General features: G+C 54.4%; 7 protein-coding genes across 7 annotated transcripts; 3 read left to right on the top strand and 4 right to left on the bottom strand.

Annotated features, from left to right (window-relative positions):
* Nucleotides 1-87: 87 nt before the first annotated feature.
* CTAM01_05437 (vacuolar import and degradation protein) lies at nt 88-1,413 on the top strand (the record flags this gene model as incomplete). Its single annotated transcript, XM_060521467.1, has 4 exons — nt 88-651; nt 709-859; nt 921-1,278; nt 1,347-1,413. The coding sequence occupies 4 exons, from the start codon at nt 88-90 to the stop codon at nt 1,411-1,413; spliced, it is 1,140 nt and encodes a 379-aa protein (XP_060383681.1).
* Nucleotides 1,414-1,817: 404 nt separating this feature from the next.
* Nucleotides 1,818-3,651, bottom strand: CTAM01_05436 (uncharacterized protein; the record flags this gene model as incomplete). The annotated part of the gene is made up of 4 exons (XM_060521466.1): nt 1,818-1,978; nt 2,086-2,291; nt 2,382-3,232; nt 3,538-3,651. The coding sequence occupies 4 exons, from the start codon at nt 3,649-3,651 to the stop codon at nt 1,818-1,820; spliced, it is 1,332 nt and encodes a 443-aa protein (XP_060383680.1).
* A 648-nt stretch (nt 3,652-4,299) lies between these two features.
* Nucleotides 4,300-5,635, top strand: CTAM01_05435 (ribonuclease P 40kDa subunit; the record flags this gene model as incomplete). Its single annotated transcript, XM_060521465.1, has 5 exons — nt 4,300-4,443; nt 4,523-4,667; nt 4,723-4,887; nt 4,949-5,077; nt 5,139-5,635. 5 exons carry the CDS (start codon nt 4,300-4,302, stop codon nt 5,633-5,635), a joined length of 1,080 nt encoding a protein of 359 aa, XP_060383679.1.
* Nucleotides 5,636-5,685: 50 nt separating this feature from the next.
* CTAM01_05434 (ankyrin repeat protein) lies at nt 5,686-6,381 on the bottom strand (the record flags this gene model as incomplete). Its single annotated transcript, XM_060521464.1, has 1 exon — nt 5,686-6,381. The coding sequence occupies one exon, from the start codon at nt 6,379-6,381 to the stop codon at nt 5,686-5,688; it is 696 nt and encodes a 231-aa protein (XP_060383678.1).
* Nucleotides 6,382-7,407: 1,026 nt separating this feature from the next.
* Nucleotides 7,408-9,939, top strand: CTAM01_05433 (fungal tRNA ligase adenylyltransferase; the record flags this gene model as incomplete). Its single annotated transcript, XM_060521463.1, has 2 exons — nt 7,408-9,633; nt 9,688-9,939. The coding sequence occupies 2 exons, from the start codon at nt 7,408-7,410 to the stop codon at nt 9,937-9,939; spliced, it is 2,478 nt and encodes an 825-aa protein (XP_060383677.1).
* A 735-nt stretch (nt 9,940-10,674) lies between these two features.
* CTAM01_05432 (uncharacterized protein) lies at nt 10,675-12,531 on the bottom strand (the record flags this gene model as incomplete). The annotated part of the gene is made up of 5 exons (XM_060521462.1): nt 10,675-11,682; nt 11,735-11,793; nt 11,846-11,968; nt 12,024-12,386; nt 12,456-12,531. The coding sequence occupies 5 exons, from the start codon at nt 12,529-12,531 to the stop codon at nt 10,675-10,677; spliced, it is 1,629 nt and encodes a 542-aa protein (XP_060383676.1).
* A 3,001-nt stretch (nt 12,532-15,532) lies between these two features.
* Nucleotides 15,533-15,891, bottom strand: CTAM01_05431 (fungal hydrophobin; the record flags this gene model as incomplete). Its single annotated transcript, XM_060521461.1, has 2 exons — nt 15,533-15,580; nt 15,643-15,891. 2 exons carry the CDS (start codon nt 15,889-15,891, stop codon nt 15,533-15,535), a joined length of 297 nt encoding a protein of 98 aa, XP_060383675.1.
* Nucleotides 15,892-17,361: the final 1,470 nt, after the last annotated feature.

Here is a 17,361-nt window from a genome sequence, read left to right as displayed (position 1 = left end):
CCGTCGACGCGACCGACCCCATCGCCCGACTTCGACATCCACCGCCGTCCTCGACGACGACACACGACCCCGACTTCGACGCCCAACATGCCAACTCCATCCTCCAACCCTCCTCCCGATCCTCATTCGCCCCGATCACACAGCTTCTCGACATGTCCTGAAGATAGCAGCTCAAGATCTCCACAACGCAGCTGGCGGCCGCCCACCGATGCAAATCAGGCCCCTCCCCAGATGGATCCCCATCACGACGACCCCATGGACGACGACTCGTCACCCGCCCCTGTCAGCGCTCCAATGCCACAAGCCGAGGGCATGAGCACGGAGGTCATACTCGACGACGAGCCCACATCTGCCGTCTCATCCTCAAGATCCACTACCATGTCGCCGAGGCCGCAGTCGGGCGACACCGCCAACTCGTCACCGGCGGCCGATATGGAGTCTTTCAAGCATGCCGAGTCTGACGAAGAGGCGCACATGGCCGGTAACAGACAAAGGACGTCGCGGTCAGATGGCGTGAGGCGGCACGATCCCAGGCTATCGCCGACTTCGGTCCAACACGAAGACAGCAAGGGCATGGAACTTGATGTCGACGATGTGTGGGAAGAGGAGCTCATGGCGCCGTCCATGGGTTCTGACTTTTCCAACATGCGGGTACGTGCCCAAACGACGCAGCCTAGCGCGCCAGTGACTAACAAAACGCCTCGGCAGATTATTCCATCCACGGCATCTTCATATCTTCGCCCAGGGAGCAAGTTCCACGGAACGCAACAATCTGAGCGGCAGGTATATGATGTGCAGGTCGAAATCAAGCACGTCGATCTTCGGGAGTCGTTTTTATGCGGCTACCTGCGAATCCAAGGTACGAAACAACTAGCTTCCCCGCTCATCGTGTAATCCGTTGCTAAACTCTGTGTCTGCAGGCCTCACCGAGGACCACCCCACATTGACGACATACTTTGAGGGCGAGATCATTGGCACCAAATACAGCTTCATCACCGGCCACGAGAGCTGGGGCGCCACGGACAAGATCGATCTCAGCCATTGGGGCAAGTTCAACGCCTTCCGCCCTCTCCAGAAGCAGGCGCGCAAGGGCCCGGTGGTGATCCGTGATGTTGCGCAAAGGGAGAACATTTTCATGCGTTGGAAGGAGCATTTCCTCGTCCCCGACCACCGCGTACGCACGATTTCCGGAGCCAGCTTTGAGGGCTTCTACTATATCTGCTTCAACCAGGTCAAGGGTGAAGTGAGTGGAATCTACTTTCACTCGAAAAGCGAAAAGTACGTGCCGACAATGCCCTCCCACAATCTTTCTTTGATTTAGTTGTTTAGCTAACAATTTTTGCCAGGTTTCAGCAGCTTGAGCTCAAGCACGTGGAGGATAGGGGCTGCTTCGGCGCCATGGAATTCAGATGAGATCAGACACCAGATCAAGGAAAGAAGGGAAGAGGGAGGTGGGAAAGGGTGCAGGAGGCACGAGCGCAACGCCCAACTCTATTCGGTGTGTGCGTGCGCGAGCGCCTGCAGACTGCGGGAGTATGTCTGGCTGGACGCACGCATGTCTTATTCGTGTTGTCTTTTTTTCTTGTGCAAATGATATCAAATGACGATGCCATGGTACGCCTTGGGTATGAGGATGGACATATTCCAAGGCCAAGCGATATAAGGGAGGGGGGGGATCACGACACGTACAGAAGAAAGAGAAACGCATGGTATTATCATTATTATTTCTTATCGGGCAAACGGTCATGGCATCATCAAAGAAGGAGGCTGGGTATTTGCTGTACATGTCTTTTTTCTCTTGGTTTCTTCTTCTTCTATCAGGCTTCTTCTTTTTCAAACTTTGTGAAGTAACCCCGTCGGAAGGGGTTCAACTCATCTGCTGTTGTTCCTGCTACGAATGTGCGTTTGTAGGCCGCCAGCCTTTCCGGGTCTACCTGGTTGTCGGGGATGCGCCGGTATGTGATGAGTCGACGGGACCCTATTCGGGAGTCAGCATGACTGTGGTAGCCTGGGGTGGGAACAATGACTATGGATGGAGGGATGGAGCTCGAGTAGGCAGGTATTTAACGATGGAAAACAACTCACATTTGTTGAACGGTTGTACGCATGTGACGACAATGTCGAGGCGTGGGTGTTGCGGTGTGGGGATCTCCTGGTCCTCGTCGTTGGCGGTTGGCATCCAGAAGGAGAGGCGGCCGCCGTCAACGAGGGTCTCGGAGGCGAATTCGAGGATGTCGTCGAGCATGGCGAGGAAGCTGTATGGTTTCTTGGGGGCGATGAAGTCTCCCGACCTGGTGTTGTCAGCATTATTGATTCTTCGTCCATCATGGTAAGACGGCAAAGGGTGAAAGAAGGCAAATTGAGGAAAAGGGGTCACCAACTTATACCGTTGTTTTCCTGCCTCGACAACCCACGGCGTCTTCTCCGGATCGCGACACCCCAATACCCTCAACCCTTCTCTTACACCATACGGCGGATCACACACAATACCATCAAGCCACCTCACCCTCCTCACCGGTGAGTTGGTCAAATCTGCCGTCCAGAACTCGCCAATACGCTCCGAAAGCCCATATTGCGCGAAGTTCCCCTTCACGCTCTTCTCCCCTCCGCTCCCACGAATCGCTCGCCCGTCAATGTCGCTCCCGAACCCAAGCGCTCCAAAATGCGCACACGCGACGGGGAACGACCCCGTCCCGACAAACGGGTCGTAAAATAGCTTCCCGGGAGCCGCGTGCGCGAGGTTGGCTGTCACCAGCGCGAGCTCCGAGTCCATTGACGTGGTACTGATGTACCCCCGTTTCTTTAGATCATATTTCAGGGAAAGAGAGCGTGCGCCCGTGGCGAGGAAGCGGGCTAGGTGGACGCGTTTGGGTCCCTCTGTGCCGCGGAGGTCCCAGTCTTCGAAAATTGTGAGGTGCAGCTCGGGGGTCTTGAGATCGATTGCGCCGTGGAGGGGGAGGTATTTGTATCCGTTTATGAGGGAGACGAAGGAGGCGTGGGGGCGGGAGGATTGGTATGTGTCTAGGGAGAATTTAAAGGTTGAGGAGCCGACGGCGGACCAGTCGAAGGTTGTTGGTGACGGGGAGGCGAGTTGGGATTTGAGGATGGGGTGGATGGCGTCGTGGGTTGGGGCTGAGGCGAGGAGGAGGTGGATGGATTGGGTTAGGAGGGAGCGGGCTACGAGGCGGGGGGCGAGGTCGATTGAGGGGAGGGTGATGATGCAGAAGGGGGACTAGTTGATGTTAGCATTTGTTTGTGAGATGTTAGGCGAGGTGAGAGATGAGTGTTGGGTTGGGGATCTTGTGGTGCTGGTGGTGAGGCTCTCATCAGGGGTAGGTTATGGTGAGAGACGCCACATCTGGTGAGTTGAGAGATGAGGGTAAAGTATGAGCAAAATGACATATGATGAGCTTATGCAGATTACAACGTTGTGTGCAATTTCTCATTATGCATGAGCCAAGAATCGTGTTGAATAATTGTGAAAACAAATGAAGTTGCCATGTATGCCATATAAAACTGGTAGATTTCAAGACTCACATCTAGGCTGTACTCCACAACCTTCATGTCGATGCCCTCCAAATCGGCGAGAGCCTGTAGCTCAGGGAGCCGAAAGGACTCGTGGGCCTGGGAGAAGCGGACGAGGAACTCCATTACGAAGATGACTTTGGCGTCCTAGATGGTGATCTGATCGAGGGTGTCTTGGGGTCCTCTCTCATGAGACTCAGGTCGACAGGGTGAGTGAGGAGGGGCAGCCCGTTGGAAAATCCTGGCGCAAGCGCGGGGTGAAAAATGCCCCTCGTTTTTTTTTTTATTCTCTTGCGCTCCGGAGGCTTATTGGCGACTGTGTTTGGTATTAGCACTGGCACAACTCAGAGAAAGAAGAAAGAAACAAGAAGTCTTGCTACTCATAGATCTGAGAGGTCTTGGATTACCCTGTAGTCATGTCAAGAGTCCCTTTTTTTTTCTGGTGCTGTATGGAAGAAACGTTTGCGCAGTGCCTCTCATCCCGCTGACTCGAAAAGATGATTTTCTGGGCGCAGAGTCATTCGGATGCGCACACGCCCTATTGAACCAATCATCAGCGATCAGAGATAATTGAGTGGATATCGAGTGTACTCTATCGACGCCTACCGTGGACACAAGAAGACCGCTCCAATATGCAATTCTCGAATCCGCGGTCAAGCTCTCGTCTCACTCACGCAATATCACGACCAACTTACACGCCCTGATCATTGGTGCCAACTTCAACGCAAATCAACCAAGCTCAACCAACTTGGTAACAGTGCTTCTCCAGGGAAAATGCTCTCATTCCCGACGCCTAGCGTCTACCAATCGCCAAAATGTTTCGTCACATACGGCACCATGCCTCACATTGAGCCCAAGCAGCTGCCGACAAAGGGGAAGCCGTGGGCGCCTATCCTGGGACAAGGATTCAACTACAAGGTTTGTCTTTTTGAACCATTGAAACCGGAACCTTGACAAACCTCCTCTATGACTAGACCTTTAACTAACATTTCAAAAGGTCGACCTCGTCCTACCGCAAGAGTGCTTCGAGCTAGTCCGCCAAAAGCTCGTCGAAGAGCTCCCAGCACCGACGTTCCACCGCGTCATCATGACCCTCGGCCAGGTTCTGGACGGCGGGTTCTTCAATGAGTACATTAAGAGAGGTAGATACAACTTCATCGCAGAGTGTGATGTCGCGTGGGTACTGATTCTATGTAGGCAACATCCTCATGCTCTCGGAGGGTCGGACAAACGTTGAAAATGTATTCTCGCTTCGCGAGGGCCTGTTGACCATGTACCTCGACAAGGAAACGTACGAGCGTGCCGGTCTTGTTGGAAAACCTCACGGTGTCAAGGGGAAGAGGGGCTTGAAGCCGCGATGGGGTGAGCAAGATGAACATTTCACATTGCAGCACGGCACTCTTCGAAACTAACGACCTTCAAGTTGTGAGCTACCAGTTGCGAGACCCGGCCATGTTCCCTGGCAAAAAGGGCTTCGACAGGTTGGTGTACGCTTGCAAGAATGTTCTCAACACGCCCATGACGTGGCTATTCTGCAACGCGGCGACCACTAGTAAGTTATTCACCCAAGCTTATCCTGTCTCTGGTGCCTACTCTGACATCAATCTCCTCAGCACCATCACCAGATCCGCTGGACCAATATTTTCCAACAAGATACACGTGCGAGCCATCCTTCGCACCCGACTTCCAGGTCCAGACACCACCGCTATCACTACCCTTGGATATCATCCAAAACGGCGACAGACCGGGCCTCGAAGACTTTGCGACAGAGACGTACGAGTGGCTATCTCTCATCCGTCTGCAGAGTCCCCGCGTCAAGGCAGGGGACACCATCGACCCGTACCTCTCACGCTACCAGGTCCCCGGGGACCCGGACACGCCGTCACACGCAAACGTGTGTCAGATCTCGTGGCAAGGCTTCTTCGCCTCGCACTGGGTGCGCGGCGTCCTCATCAACGCCCTCGTCGCCTTGCCGTCACGCACCTGGTTCTCGCTAAGCGCGACGTCCTTTTCAAAGGGCATGACGGGTGACAGCACCGAAGTCGCATTCTTCCGGCCGCCCGAATCGCTTGGCCATTACCTATTTTGGGAAGTCAAAGGTGATGAATAGCCAGTTATTAAACATAAACAGAATGCTTTTCTTCTCTCTTCAACTTCTTTTTAACCTTGCTTCTGACGCACACTGCGCTCATCACCCAGGTCCTGACCGAGGACGGCATCCTCGACGAGGCGGCGTAGCTCGGCTTGGCCCGTGGCGGTGTGGAAGTCCTCTCTCTCGGCCAGCTGCTCTATCCGGCGCTTGAACTCAGGGTCGACTTCAGCAGGAACTTCCTCGGCTTGGTCCATGGTGCCGAGCGTCACGGCGAGACCTTCAGGGACGGGCGGCATGTCGATGGGCGGGGCAGCGGTATCGGTGGTGGCGGCGGTGGTGGTAGAAGTAGGAGCGGCAGCTTTAGCAGCAGCGGCGGCAGAGGCGCTTCTCTGTGTCTCGATGCCCTGCAGGTACTCGGCGATCTCGGGGTAGTCTCCCTCGCCCTCAATCTTTTGGCTGGCGGTGATGCCGTCGGCGCCCTTGGCGTTGATGTCGGCACCAAGCTCTTCAACCAGGCACTTGGCAGCAGCAACGGTCTCGACGACAAAGAGCGCAGTCTCCTCGTCTTCGTCCTTGATGTCGACGTTGACGTTGAATTCGCGGATCAGGGCGCGGAGGAGCTCGAGGTGGTTGTAGCTCGCGGCGGCGTGGACGAGGGAGTAGCCGTGCTCATCCTGGCCGGAGGCGATGGCGGGGTTCTCGCGGAGGAGGGTAAGCAGGGCGTCCGGGTTGTCGGCGGCCAAGAGGTAGGGATTGGGAGCCATGGTTGGTTTGGTCAAAGGTATTGGCTTGGAAATAAAACTTGCAGGAAAACTCTTGGGTCGGGAAATTTGAGGCCAAATTGGTTTTCGTCCAACAATGTTATGTTGCTGTCTTTGCTTGTTGGAAATTTTCTGCCGGATGAGGGGAGCTCCTGGCGTGACGCACACAATGGAAAGTTCATTGACCCCTCCAAAGATGGTCCTTACCGCCTACCTAGACTGGATGAGGTAAGCTGCAGTGGTCGGGTGTTGGTGGGGGTTGGAGGCCCTGGAACTTTGGCCCTTTGGAAGCTGTGCTGTGCCCCTCCAAGCCCCAGTGCCCCCCCGAAGAATCCCACGACGTTGGTGGCAGTGGCGCTTATCCATCGCGCCTGCCCAATGGGCCACCGTACCCCAATGTGGAAAGCGCAAGGCACACCAGGTAACCTAAGGAAGGCACAAACCACCACGCCATTTCCCGTCGATTGGCCTCCTTCCCCCGGCGTGACTACCGACGTCTTCTGAGAGTTCAACTTGCAGTGCTTTGAGGACTCTGTTTCTCTACTTCTCTGCTTCTCTTAGGTTGTCTTCCTCTCGAGTTCTTTCAGAGTGTGACTTAGCCACACGCTAATATTTTGAGCTGAGGCCGCTTGATCGAGACCCCCCCAGGTTGGAACTTTCTCTCGTCCGTTGCCCAAACGAGGCAGTTAACAGTGACTCACCTCCTGTACTGCGTTTGCTGCGGTCTGTACCTACTCGACCTAAGGTACCTCAGTGTTTACTTTTTTGCCAATCTCAAGGTTGTTAGTCAAGGATTAGGCTTACATCCTATTTTCAAGTACTACAAAACAAACGAATATCTCACCCTCCCAGGCCGAACGGTCAAGTGAGATCATCTTCACACAACTTGTCTCTTCTCCTTTTTCAACAGAGAAAGGGACAGCACAAGCGTCGTTCTTTGTCGTCCTTTCCATGTTCATTGCCCGAAGGGCACTTTTCTTCGCTTCTAGACAATCCCCCCTCACTTTCAACAAACCCTTTACCACAACAATGGCGACAGCAAACGCGATGAATGCCGAGGCAGTCATGCCCAAGGTCCCCTATGTTGCCCAGGACGCCGGAAAGGTCTCAGAGATGGTTCACGCCCTAAACGACGCAAAGGCCTACAACAAGTTTGCAAAGTCAAAGGGCGGTGGCTTCTCCTGCAAGAAGACGTCTTTCGACGTCAAGAACTCCCAGGATGGTGTCACTGTCGACTCCTGGAAAATGCAGGAATGGGACTACAAGAAGAGAGGCCTGCCCACCTACGCCAGAGGTCTCTTCACAGCAAGAAACCGCCGAAACGAGCATGAGATTGTGACGCGAGGCTACGACAAGTTCTTCAACGTCGGCGAGGTCAATGAGACAAAGTGGGAAAACATCATCCCGAGAACAAAGGGCCCCTACGAGCTCACCCTCAAGGAGAACGGCTGCATCATCTTCATTTCCGGCTTGGAGGATGGTACGCTGCTGGTATGCAGCAAGCACTCTACAGGTGATAGGGCCGACGCCGAGCTTAGCCATGCTACTGCCGGAGAGCGCATGATTGAGAAGCAGCTCGCTGCCCTGGGAAAGACAAAAGAGGACTTGGCCAGGGAGCTCCGGGACCGGAATGCCACTGCTGTGGCCGAACTCTGCGACGACTCTTTTGAGGAGCACATCCTCGAGTACGGTCCGGACAAAGCCGGCCTCTACATCCACGGCATCAACTTGAATCTCCCCGAGTTTGCCACCTACCCCAGCGCCCTCGTTCAGAGTTTCGGCAACGACTGGGGCTTCAAGAATGTCGGCTTGATCGTCATGGACGATGTCAACGAGGTCAAGAAGTTTCTCGAGGAGGTGGCAGAGACGGGCGCCTACGGCGACCGCGACGTTGAGGGATTCGTAATCCGCTGCAAGGAGAGTCACAACCCGGAGTCTGTTCCCTACCGCGACTGGTTCTTCAAGTACAAGTTTGAGGAGCCCTATCTGATGTACCGCCAATGGCGCGAGTGCACAAAAGCAATGATCTCCGGAAAGCCGCCCCGCTACAAGAAGCACATCAAGATCACCGAGGAGTACCTCCTTTACGCCCGCCGGCGCCTTCAGGCCGACCCCAAGCTCGCCCAGCTCTACCAGCAAAACCACGGGATCATCGCTCTCCGCAACGACTTCCTCGCCTACAAGAACATGAAGGGCTCCGACGCCGCTAATCTCGAGCTTGAGGATGGACCCAACAACGTCAACGCAGACGTCACCGGAGACGTGATCCTGTGCCCCATTGCCACCATCGGCTGCGGCAAGACTACTATCGCCGTCGCCCTACAGCAGCTATTCAACTGGGGCCACGTGCAGAACGACAATATCTCAGGCAAGGGCCGGCCGCCTCGCTTCACAAAGGCCATTCTCGACCTCCTCAAAGATCATCCAGTCGTCATCGGCGACCGCAACAATGCCCAGAAGCATGAGCGCAAGCAGATCATCACCGATGTAAAGGTCCAGCACCAGACGGCCCGCCTTGTGGCTCTCTACTTCGCCCACGACAACTCCAACGTCGACGAGGTCCGGCGTATCACCCAGGAGCGTGTCATTGCCCGCGGCGATAACCACCAGACCATCCACGCCGCCACCGACGCGTCAAAGTTCCTCGGCGTCATGGAAGGCTTCATCAGCCGCTTCGAGCCGCTGACCGCCTTCTCTCCACCCGACGATGGCTTCGACAACGTCATCAACCTCGACCCCACCGCCGGCAGCCGCGAGAACCTCGAGAAGGTCATCACCGAGCTACACCGCATGTACCCTAACCTCGTCTCCGAGGTCCCCTCCGCCGAGCAGCTCGACAAAGCCATCCAGTCCGCCTTTATTGAGTACAAGCCCGAGTTCAAGCACAATATTCCGGACCGCGGTCCCCGCAAGGACAAGCAGGGCCAGCAGCAGCAGGCGGGTCCCAAGCCGAAGAAGAAGAAGCCTCTTGAGTACATGTCCGTCGAGGTGCAGTCCCAAGAAGTCCGCGGTGTCCTCGACGGCGCCTTCAACAAGGTTGACGCCTCCACCTCCCGCTTCTACAAGCAGCTTCACCAGACCCGCCGCGTCCAGCCCAAATTTCACGTCACGCTCATGCACCGCGCCAGTTCAAAGGACAACGCGGAGCTATGGTCAAAGTACCTCGCCCTATTTGCCGAGGCGGAAAAGGAAAATGGTACCCAGGACCAGGCCAACATCCGCCCCTTGGGCGAGTGCTCCGTCGAGCTCGAGCGGGTAAGCAGAACCCTTTCTGATTTTCCATCTACAGACTGACTGACTCTCGTATAGGTGGTCTTTGACGACCGCGTCATGGCCATGGTCGTCCGCCTAGTCGACCCGACAGGCCAGTGGAAGTGCACAAACAACGTGGCCCACATCACCGTCGGCACCCGCGACGACGCCGTCAAGCCAAAGGAGAGCAACGACCTCCTCGCCCGCTGGCTGGACAAGGGCACCGGCGGCGAGACGGGGATCCAGGAAGTCGTCTTTGACAACAAGCCCAACCTGGAGGGAGTCGTCCGGGGCGTTCTCTCAAGGTAATGCGGGTATGACAACATTTGGAGGTGAGATTTGGTGACTTTGTGAGAGTTCGCATTGCGAAGAGGCGTACCCAAAAAAAGAAAGGGCAAATGGAGAGGATTCGTGAGAAGTTCTTTTAAATACCAAAAGTTTCAGTCTTGACCGTTAGTTGAGGTCTACATCGTGGATAGTCCTTGTTTAGACCAACTCCCCTTTGAGGTTTACTTTTACGGACTATCTCAGTACCAAGTGATGTGTTATGCGATTGTGCGTCAAAACATATGGGTTGATCGCCAGTATCTAACCGCGAGGCGGGACACAACTCAGACATTATTACTTATCGATTCGTTCTAGCCAACGTGGAGCATGCTTGTTTCGTGAGGCCGCAATGCATGAAGCCCTGTCAAATGTGAGGGGGGCGGTTTAAAAGCATCAGCGTGACACGTTCATATCATGGTCACATCGCAATCCTGTCATTGATAGTACTTTGAATGCTTAATTTCATGGCTCATTACTAAATGAATAGTGTACAGTCCTGGCCCAAGGGAAAGACTCGATAAACGTGCGGCGTCCATCACCCTTGTTACCCTGGGCTTGAAGGTATCCCCTCCGAACCATGGTAATTCCCAAAGCAAAAGTCGTTAACAAAGCAAGCCGAAAACCCAAATTTTGTCATCCGTCATCATCGTGACTCAGGTGAGTCACTAGTTCCATCGTCATACGAGATGGGTATCAATTAGAAAGTGGGAAGAGCATTTACAGCTCCTGCTTGACCTTTTCCTTGGACTCGACGGCCTTCTTCTGAGCGGCATCAGCACCAAGACCGATCTGGTTGGAAACCCAGTTCCAGGTGTCCTTGACGTTCTCTGCGACCTTAGCGAAGAGAGTCTCGGAAGGAGTCGAGGTACCGTACTTGAAGTACGTGTACTGCTTGCGGGCGTAGGCGCGGAGCTCGTTGACAGTGGATCCCTGGGGAACGTTGACACCGTAGCTGTCAAGGTAGCTCTTGAGCTCGCTCTCGCTCCATGTGTCAAAGAAGTTGGACTTGACCGCGTCGGTGGCCTGGGACAAGTAGCTGGTGACGGAGGCATAGGAAGTACCACCGGCAGAAGAGGCGGAGCTGTAAGCAGACTGAGCAGCGTTGACAAGCTCATCGCGAGTAGCGTCCTTCTTGTCGGCAACATTCTTGACGGCAGCGTCACTGCTGGAAGCAAGGTACTTGCGGAGGTTCTCGGTGGAGAGATCATCGTAGGTCCAGGCGCTCCAGCCAGTGGCGGCCTTGTGCTGGTTCTTGCGAACAAGGGCACGGAGCTCATCAGTCTTGGATCCCTGGGGAACGGGAACGCCGCGGGAGTCGAGGTAACCCTTAAGACGGCTCTCAGACCAAGTACCAACAGCCTCATTGAAGGCCTCGGTAGCAGCGTTAGAGGCAGCATCGGTGGCCTTGGCAGCAGCCTGGTTGACGTTGGAGGTGGCAGCACCAAAAGCACTGTTAGCCTTGCCAGCAATGTTGGAGTTGAGGAAGTCAGCACGGTGCTTGCGAACGAGAGCTCTCAGCTCGTTGGTCTTGGTGCCTTGGGGAACAGGGATGCCGTTCTTGTCAGCAAATTCCTTGAGCTGAGACTCGCTCCAGGCATCAATGACCATGTCGGTGAGAGTGGCATAGGCCTGCTGGGCAGAAGCGGAAGCGCTCGCGGCCTGCTCCTGAGCCTTGAGGGAAGCAAGACGGGAGTTGCGGCGAACAGAGGCAATCAGCTTATCGCGCTGTGTAGGAGTTAGCACATGGGCAGTGCGCGGGCATTTTGGTTGTACTCACGTTGGTGACCTGGGGAGCGGGGAATCCATGGGTATCAAGCCATTCCTTGAAGTCAGACTCTGCACATGAGATTAGCGTGGGAAAAGCAGTGGGCAGAGAATCAATACATACCGGACCAGGTCTCATACAGCCAGTTGCCAGGGTAGGAGGCGGTCTCGCCAGCCTTCTGGGCAATGGTCTCGTAGTTGGCGCGGGCCTTCTGGAGGATGCTGTCACGGTTGCGGGGCTGGGGGACTAGAATGATGTCAGTCTCGGAAACTTGTGGCACCAAGATTTGCTGTGAACATACCGGGAATGCCGTGCTTGTCAGCAAAGGCCTTGAGCTGGCTGTCGGTCCAGCTGTCCAAGATCCAGTCCTTGACACTGAGGTAGGCGTTCTGAGCCTGGTCGCTCGTCTCGTACCAAGAGCTCTGAACCTGAGCGACGAGAGACTCCTTGTTGGCCTTGGCGGCGCCCTCGGTCTCGAGACCCTTGGCCTTCAGGTAGCTCTGAAGACGGTCGGTATCCCACGAGTTGTAGGGGGAGACAACGTAGTCGTTCCAGTTGTTCTCGATCAACTTCTCGAGATCCTTACGGTCGGCGGGAGTAGGGTAGGGGATGTCATGGTCAGACAGCCAGCGCTCAAGCTCGGTCTCGTGCCACTTGTTGTAGGCTGCGAGTGATATTTGTCAGTTTCATATCAAACAAATCAAGACAGTGATGAATGCTGAATATGACGTACCAGCCTTGGAGAACCAAGAGCTCGCGATGGCGCCCTGGGCGGCCAGAGCCGTCAGGACGGCGGGGAGGAAACGCATGATGTTGATTTGCAATCAGTCTTCCAATGAAGAGCCAGAGATGGGGGTATCACGAAAAAAAGAGGCCCGGAAAGAACTGAGAAGATGAGTAAATCACAGAGATGTTGATGTAGAGAGGAAGAAGCAGAAAGGTCAAGCTCGGGGGAGAGGTTGCCAAGGGTGTAGGTGGTTTTTGTTGTGTCGACGGGAGGCGGGATGGCAAGCTACGTGCTTGTGTACAGGGGGGAGACGTAGGTAGACGCAATGTGGACGGGGAACCTAGATGAATGTGGAGGTGCAGGTGCAGGCAATAGGCGGGCAGGTTGACGACAGGGAGGAGATGGGAGGCGTACAGACTACCTACGGAGCACAAGTGAGGAAGGGGCCTTGGGGTCAACCAAAGGAAGGCAAGCGTCAAGCTTGAAGCGTCAATTCTCACCCAATGGACCACGGATGATCTAATTCACGGTAGGAATCCATCACGTCACTGCGCTGAGGTACGATTTGGGGGAAATTGTGGCTGCATTTGTGACCTTGGGCGCCCTGGGTGCCTTCCCCGTGGATGCATCTCATCTCTCTCGTCCCGTTGCTGCGGTGGCCATGGCATTCGAGGCCTTGTGGATGGAGGAAGGAGCGGGCGGTTGTACAATACCTACCCACGTATCCGTACATACGGGATACGTACTTTCTACACCTTGCCTTCGGTGCCTTCCTGGGTAAGGTGCATTGCCATACATATAAGTCGCACCTGCCTGGTTCAAGAAGCACTTGCCGCAGCCAAAGGAGTGACGAGCGAGGAGCTCCTTCTCTTTCGCAAACTTATTGCATGGTGCACCTGCCCAAGTCTTCCCTTGCCTTGCTATTCAAATTGTTTGGAGACAACCGGCCGGACGTTGAGACAATCAAACAAAACAAAGAAAGAAGAGACATATCGTATCCATACATGGCATGTCCAAGCTCCCCACGTAACTGAGCAACACCTACTTACCTTGGGGGCCAACACAGTTAGGTCGATAGGGCAGTCACGTCAATTCAATGCAATAGCACCGGTCAGGACAGGCTACATGCCACGATGATGTGCTTCAGAGACGATGACGGAAAAGGGCAACAAAAAAAGCTCTCCCCTCCTCAGCCATTCAGAGAGCTCCGTGAAGCTCATCTCTGTTCAGCATGACGTAGCTACCCCCCTGTCTAGTGGATTTCTTACGCGGTGCGGTGCGGGTTCGCTGCGGTGTCCGGGCTGTTTGGCGGTGCTTGGCTGGGCGGTACGTACCTGGTGCAACGTGCATAGCGCTGAACATTAAGGTTGCAGGTCAGTTTGGAGCCAGGACGGTGAAACCATTACTTTGATGGGAAATATGGGGGACATGTTTATGCCATTCATGCCATCAGCCTGAGATATTTGAATTGTCGTTTGGGATTAAAGACTCAGGATAACTTCATTTTCATGTTCCTGTTGTTTGTGAACCAATGCTCAACACTTTTCGTGTAGACGGAGCTTGGGGAAAGGAAAGGTGAGGTGCCTTCCTGCGTCATCCTTAGCTCCAGCGGGAAGCTGCGAGCTCTGTCTTACTCCCTGCCAGCCCAATGGCTCTTGTCCAGGACCAATTGCTCCGGTGATGTCACTCTGAGCTAACCCCACGGTCACCACAATCAACGATGGGGTTTTGGAGTGTGAAAAAACCAGCCACTTCTCCGCACCGCCACCAGCTGTCACAACAAGTTCTTTCCTCATCGTGATCCTTGGCAATGACCTATAGACAGGTAGCAAGGTGGTCGTGCTTGCCCGTGGTGCTTCCCTTTCGATGATGGGACGGACGGGGCCGGGTTGTGGGGAACACCCTGCCAGCTGGCGGTCAGTGCTCTCCCACACCGTAAACTCACATGCTTCACCGAGACTGCCAGACCGATCAAAGGCCTGGACCGGTCCATCATCGTCATTGCTCCGGCCCCCCTTTCCCTGCTGGCGCGTTTGCGGACTGGCCCTCTTTTGACAGTTGCTTCGTCTATGCTGCTTCTCAAAGATGTCAAGATATGAATACTCCTTTTCGCATTCTTGACTTCCGAGTTGCCTGTCCGGAGATCGTGCACGGTATTATTTGGGGAGTATGTCTGTTTCTAGTGTCATTTGATGTGTAGACCTTGCGGTCTGTATCTTGAGCTATCTTTCTCAGTCATATTAGCCAGTTGACCCAAAGGCAGCGAGACCCAACGAGTTTGCGTGTCTGAGGATCTCTCATCCGGACCAGTAGGTATGGATGCGATGTTTCTGCTTTTGTTAAGTTAGTTGGTGTATACACTCTGCCCGTCTCGAGGCCTGTATAACGAGCCATTCGTCCTATCAATGTCGGGAGGCAAATCTCATGGCAGGAACCTTACCTAAGTAGCGTATCTTTCGCAAGATGAATGCATTATGAGTAATTCCGAGAGACTTGCTGGTGAAGAAGTCGATGAAACTCGTAGATGGCGATGCGAGCCTATGGTGTACGTATTATGCTGTGTGGAATATGGGAAAAGGCTCAGAAGAAGAGACGGATTCGACGTTGATTCTTGCATACCTTGCCATCAAACCACAGTCAATACTGCAGATTCCTTACCACAGGATGTAGCCGTTTGACCAGATGCTGTCGTCTACCGTGAAGCCCGTATACTTTCACACCGGTGGCTGTAAATCGTCGACACAAGCTGTGGACCTTACACTTCAACGAGTTCACCGCCAACAAGGTCGACTGACTGCAACAAAACATTCATTTCCCTAGACATAGGTGTTGTACAAGCTGCCAGAAAGCAGCCTATATAGCCCTCATAGACTCCAAGCCTTTTCCGCCCCTGAACCCCCAGCCATCTTCCCCGTCCCAGTTTATAAAACAATTGTTGCCCATGTATATCGAATCAAGAGTACCGTTACATCCTCCTCAACTCGTACAAAATCTTCATGGCTCCCGAGTTCTTCCAACTCAAGAGCTCTCTCGTCAAGTAATCAAGTATCGTTGGCTTCAAACCCGCGTCCGATATGAGACGCTTAGTCGGTGACACCGGTGGGGGTGTTGCAGAGAATACCCTGGTCAAGCTGTATCATCTGTCAGTAAACACGCTCATATCTTATAGATCAAGATATAGAAGAGAACTCACAATGGGCAGGACGCAGCAGCGGGCACGCTGTCCGATGGCAGAGCAGATGGAGCTGAACTCGTCGGCCGAGGTAGGTGCCTCGGGCGGGTTGCCGCAGTCGAGGTCAGCGACGCCGAGGACGTCCGTCGCGCAGCACTGCGAGGTGCCGTAGAGGCCGGAGCAAGGGACGTAGACGGCCTGGCGCTCCTCGAGGGGCGCGGAGAGAGCGACGCCGGCGAAGAGAGCGGTGAGGGCAATGGTGAATCTCATGATGGCGGTGGGTTGGTTTGGTGTAAGTGGGTATGTAATAGATGGGAATAGAAGAGTGATAGTTGTAAGCTGGAGATGAGGCTTGTTGGTGTGATGGAGCTGATGAGTAGAGCGAAGGAAGATGGCCATCAACGGGGACTGACGTGCTTTCTTATATAGAGATTCCAGACAAGACGTGACGACCGCAAAGACGATGAACAAGACACTCGTCTTGTCCTTTGTCACAGGCCTCCGGTCTCGATGACGATGTCTCTCTGACCAAGATTCCCCAAGCAAACGAAGCGCTCGCGCCGCCCCGACGACGGACTTCTGTCCCAATCCTTGGCCAGCGTGACATCGTGATGGCCCCCTACCGCCTTAGACGGGAGGCAGCTATATCCCCTCCCCTCCCCTTGCGCCCCCCTTTGATTGTGGAGTGACGAAGACGGCTTGTGTCGATCTCATGTTCGACAGGGACTCCTCACTTGACAATGTGAGGATAGGAGCTCAAGGGAGGTAGCCGGGTGTAGGGGCAAGGTGATTCTGTGGTTCGAGACGGGTGAACGGGGTATACAACCCCCTATTACTGAGGATGATGGAGGTGTGAATAGGAATACTCGGATCGGTACCTGAAATCTCCAGTGGGACTCTCGAGGGTTGCCACCCACATGTACTTTGTGTAGAGTAGGCACACACTTTTGAATCGGCTGAGGCCGCTTAGCCGTTGCCTTGGCGAGCAAACAGCTTTCTTCTTCATATCATAGGCCACCGTCGTTGCCCGCGGCGGAGTGAGAATTGGAGAATGGTTGGTAGGCGGCGTGTAAGTGGTCGAGAAGACAAGCCACTGGACCGCAAGCTGATAATTCTTACCAAATGACCGCCCAACTGGCGTTCAGCAATTCGATGACAACGCCGGTGGTCTACAGCAATGGTCTTGTGAAAGGTAGATGGGAGCAGTCGTTTGTGTAGCCTCAGTCTAGGGATGACGGGGCTAATTTTGGCAGATATCGGAGTCACCGGACGACGCAGGCACAAATCAGCATCGGGCAGACCATCCCATCCCAAGGCCACGACAATGGGAGACTGCCACTGTGGCACTGCGTCGTCTGCATCTGTAGATGCGCCCGTGAATTGTCCGCGACCCCGGTCTCCTCTGACGCAGGGTTCTGCTGCAAGAGGTACCAGAAGGTGGGTGTGCCCATCCGACCTGAACTCCACATGGGAACAACGGTCCTCGAACGGGTTTCCTTGTTTTTTTCGCCTTCCAGAATAGTCTGCGTAAACGTCCGAATAGAGAGAGATAGGAAACGAAAAGGAATGTGGGGAATACTTGCTTGCCATGCTGCGTTGAAGCGAATACATCAGTTGATCCGTTTGGCTGATACATTTTGGTCCTCTGCGTATGCCAGCGTGACATGGCGTTCAAGCCTCAAAAAGAGAATGACGACGCGACGAGATATCGCTACCAAGACCCATGACTTCTTGGGCGAG

Source organism: Colletotrichum tamarilloi (assembly GCF_030869305.1).
Source record: "Colletotrichum tamarilloi strain Tom-12 chromosome Unknown Scaffold_14.1, whole genome shotgun sequence".
NCBI lineage: Eukaryota > Fungi > Ascomycota > Sordariomycetes > Glomerellales > Glomerellaceae > Colletotrichum > Colletotrichum tamarilloi.
The sequence above is the reverse complement of the archived record's forward strand: the minus strand, read 5'-3'. Positions and strand labels throughout refer to the sequence as shown.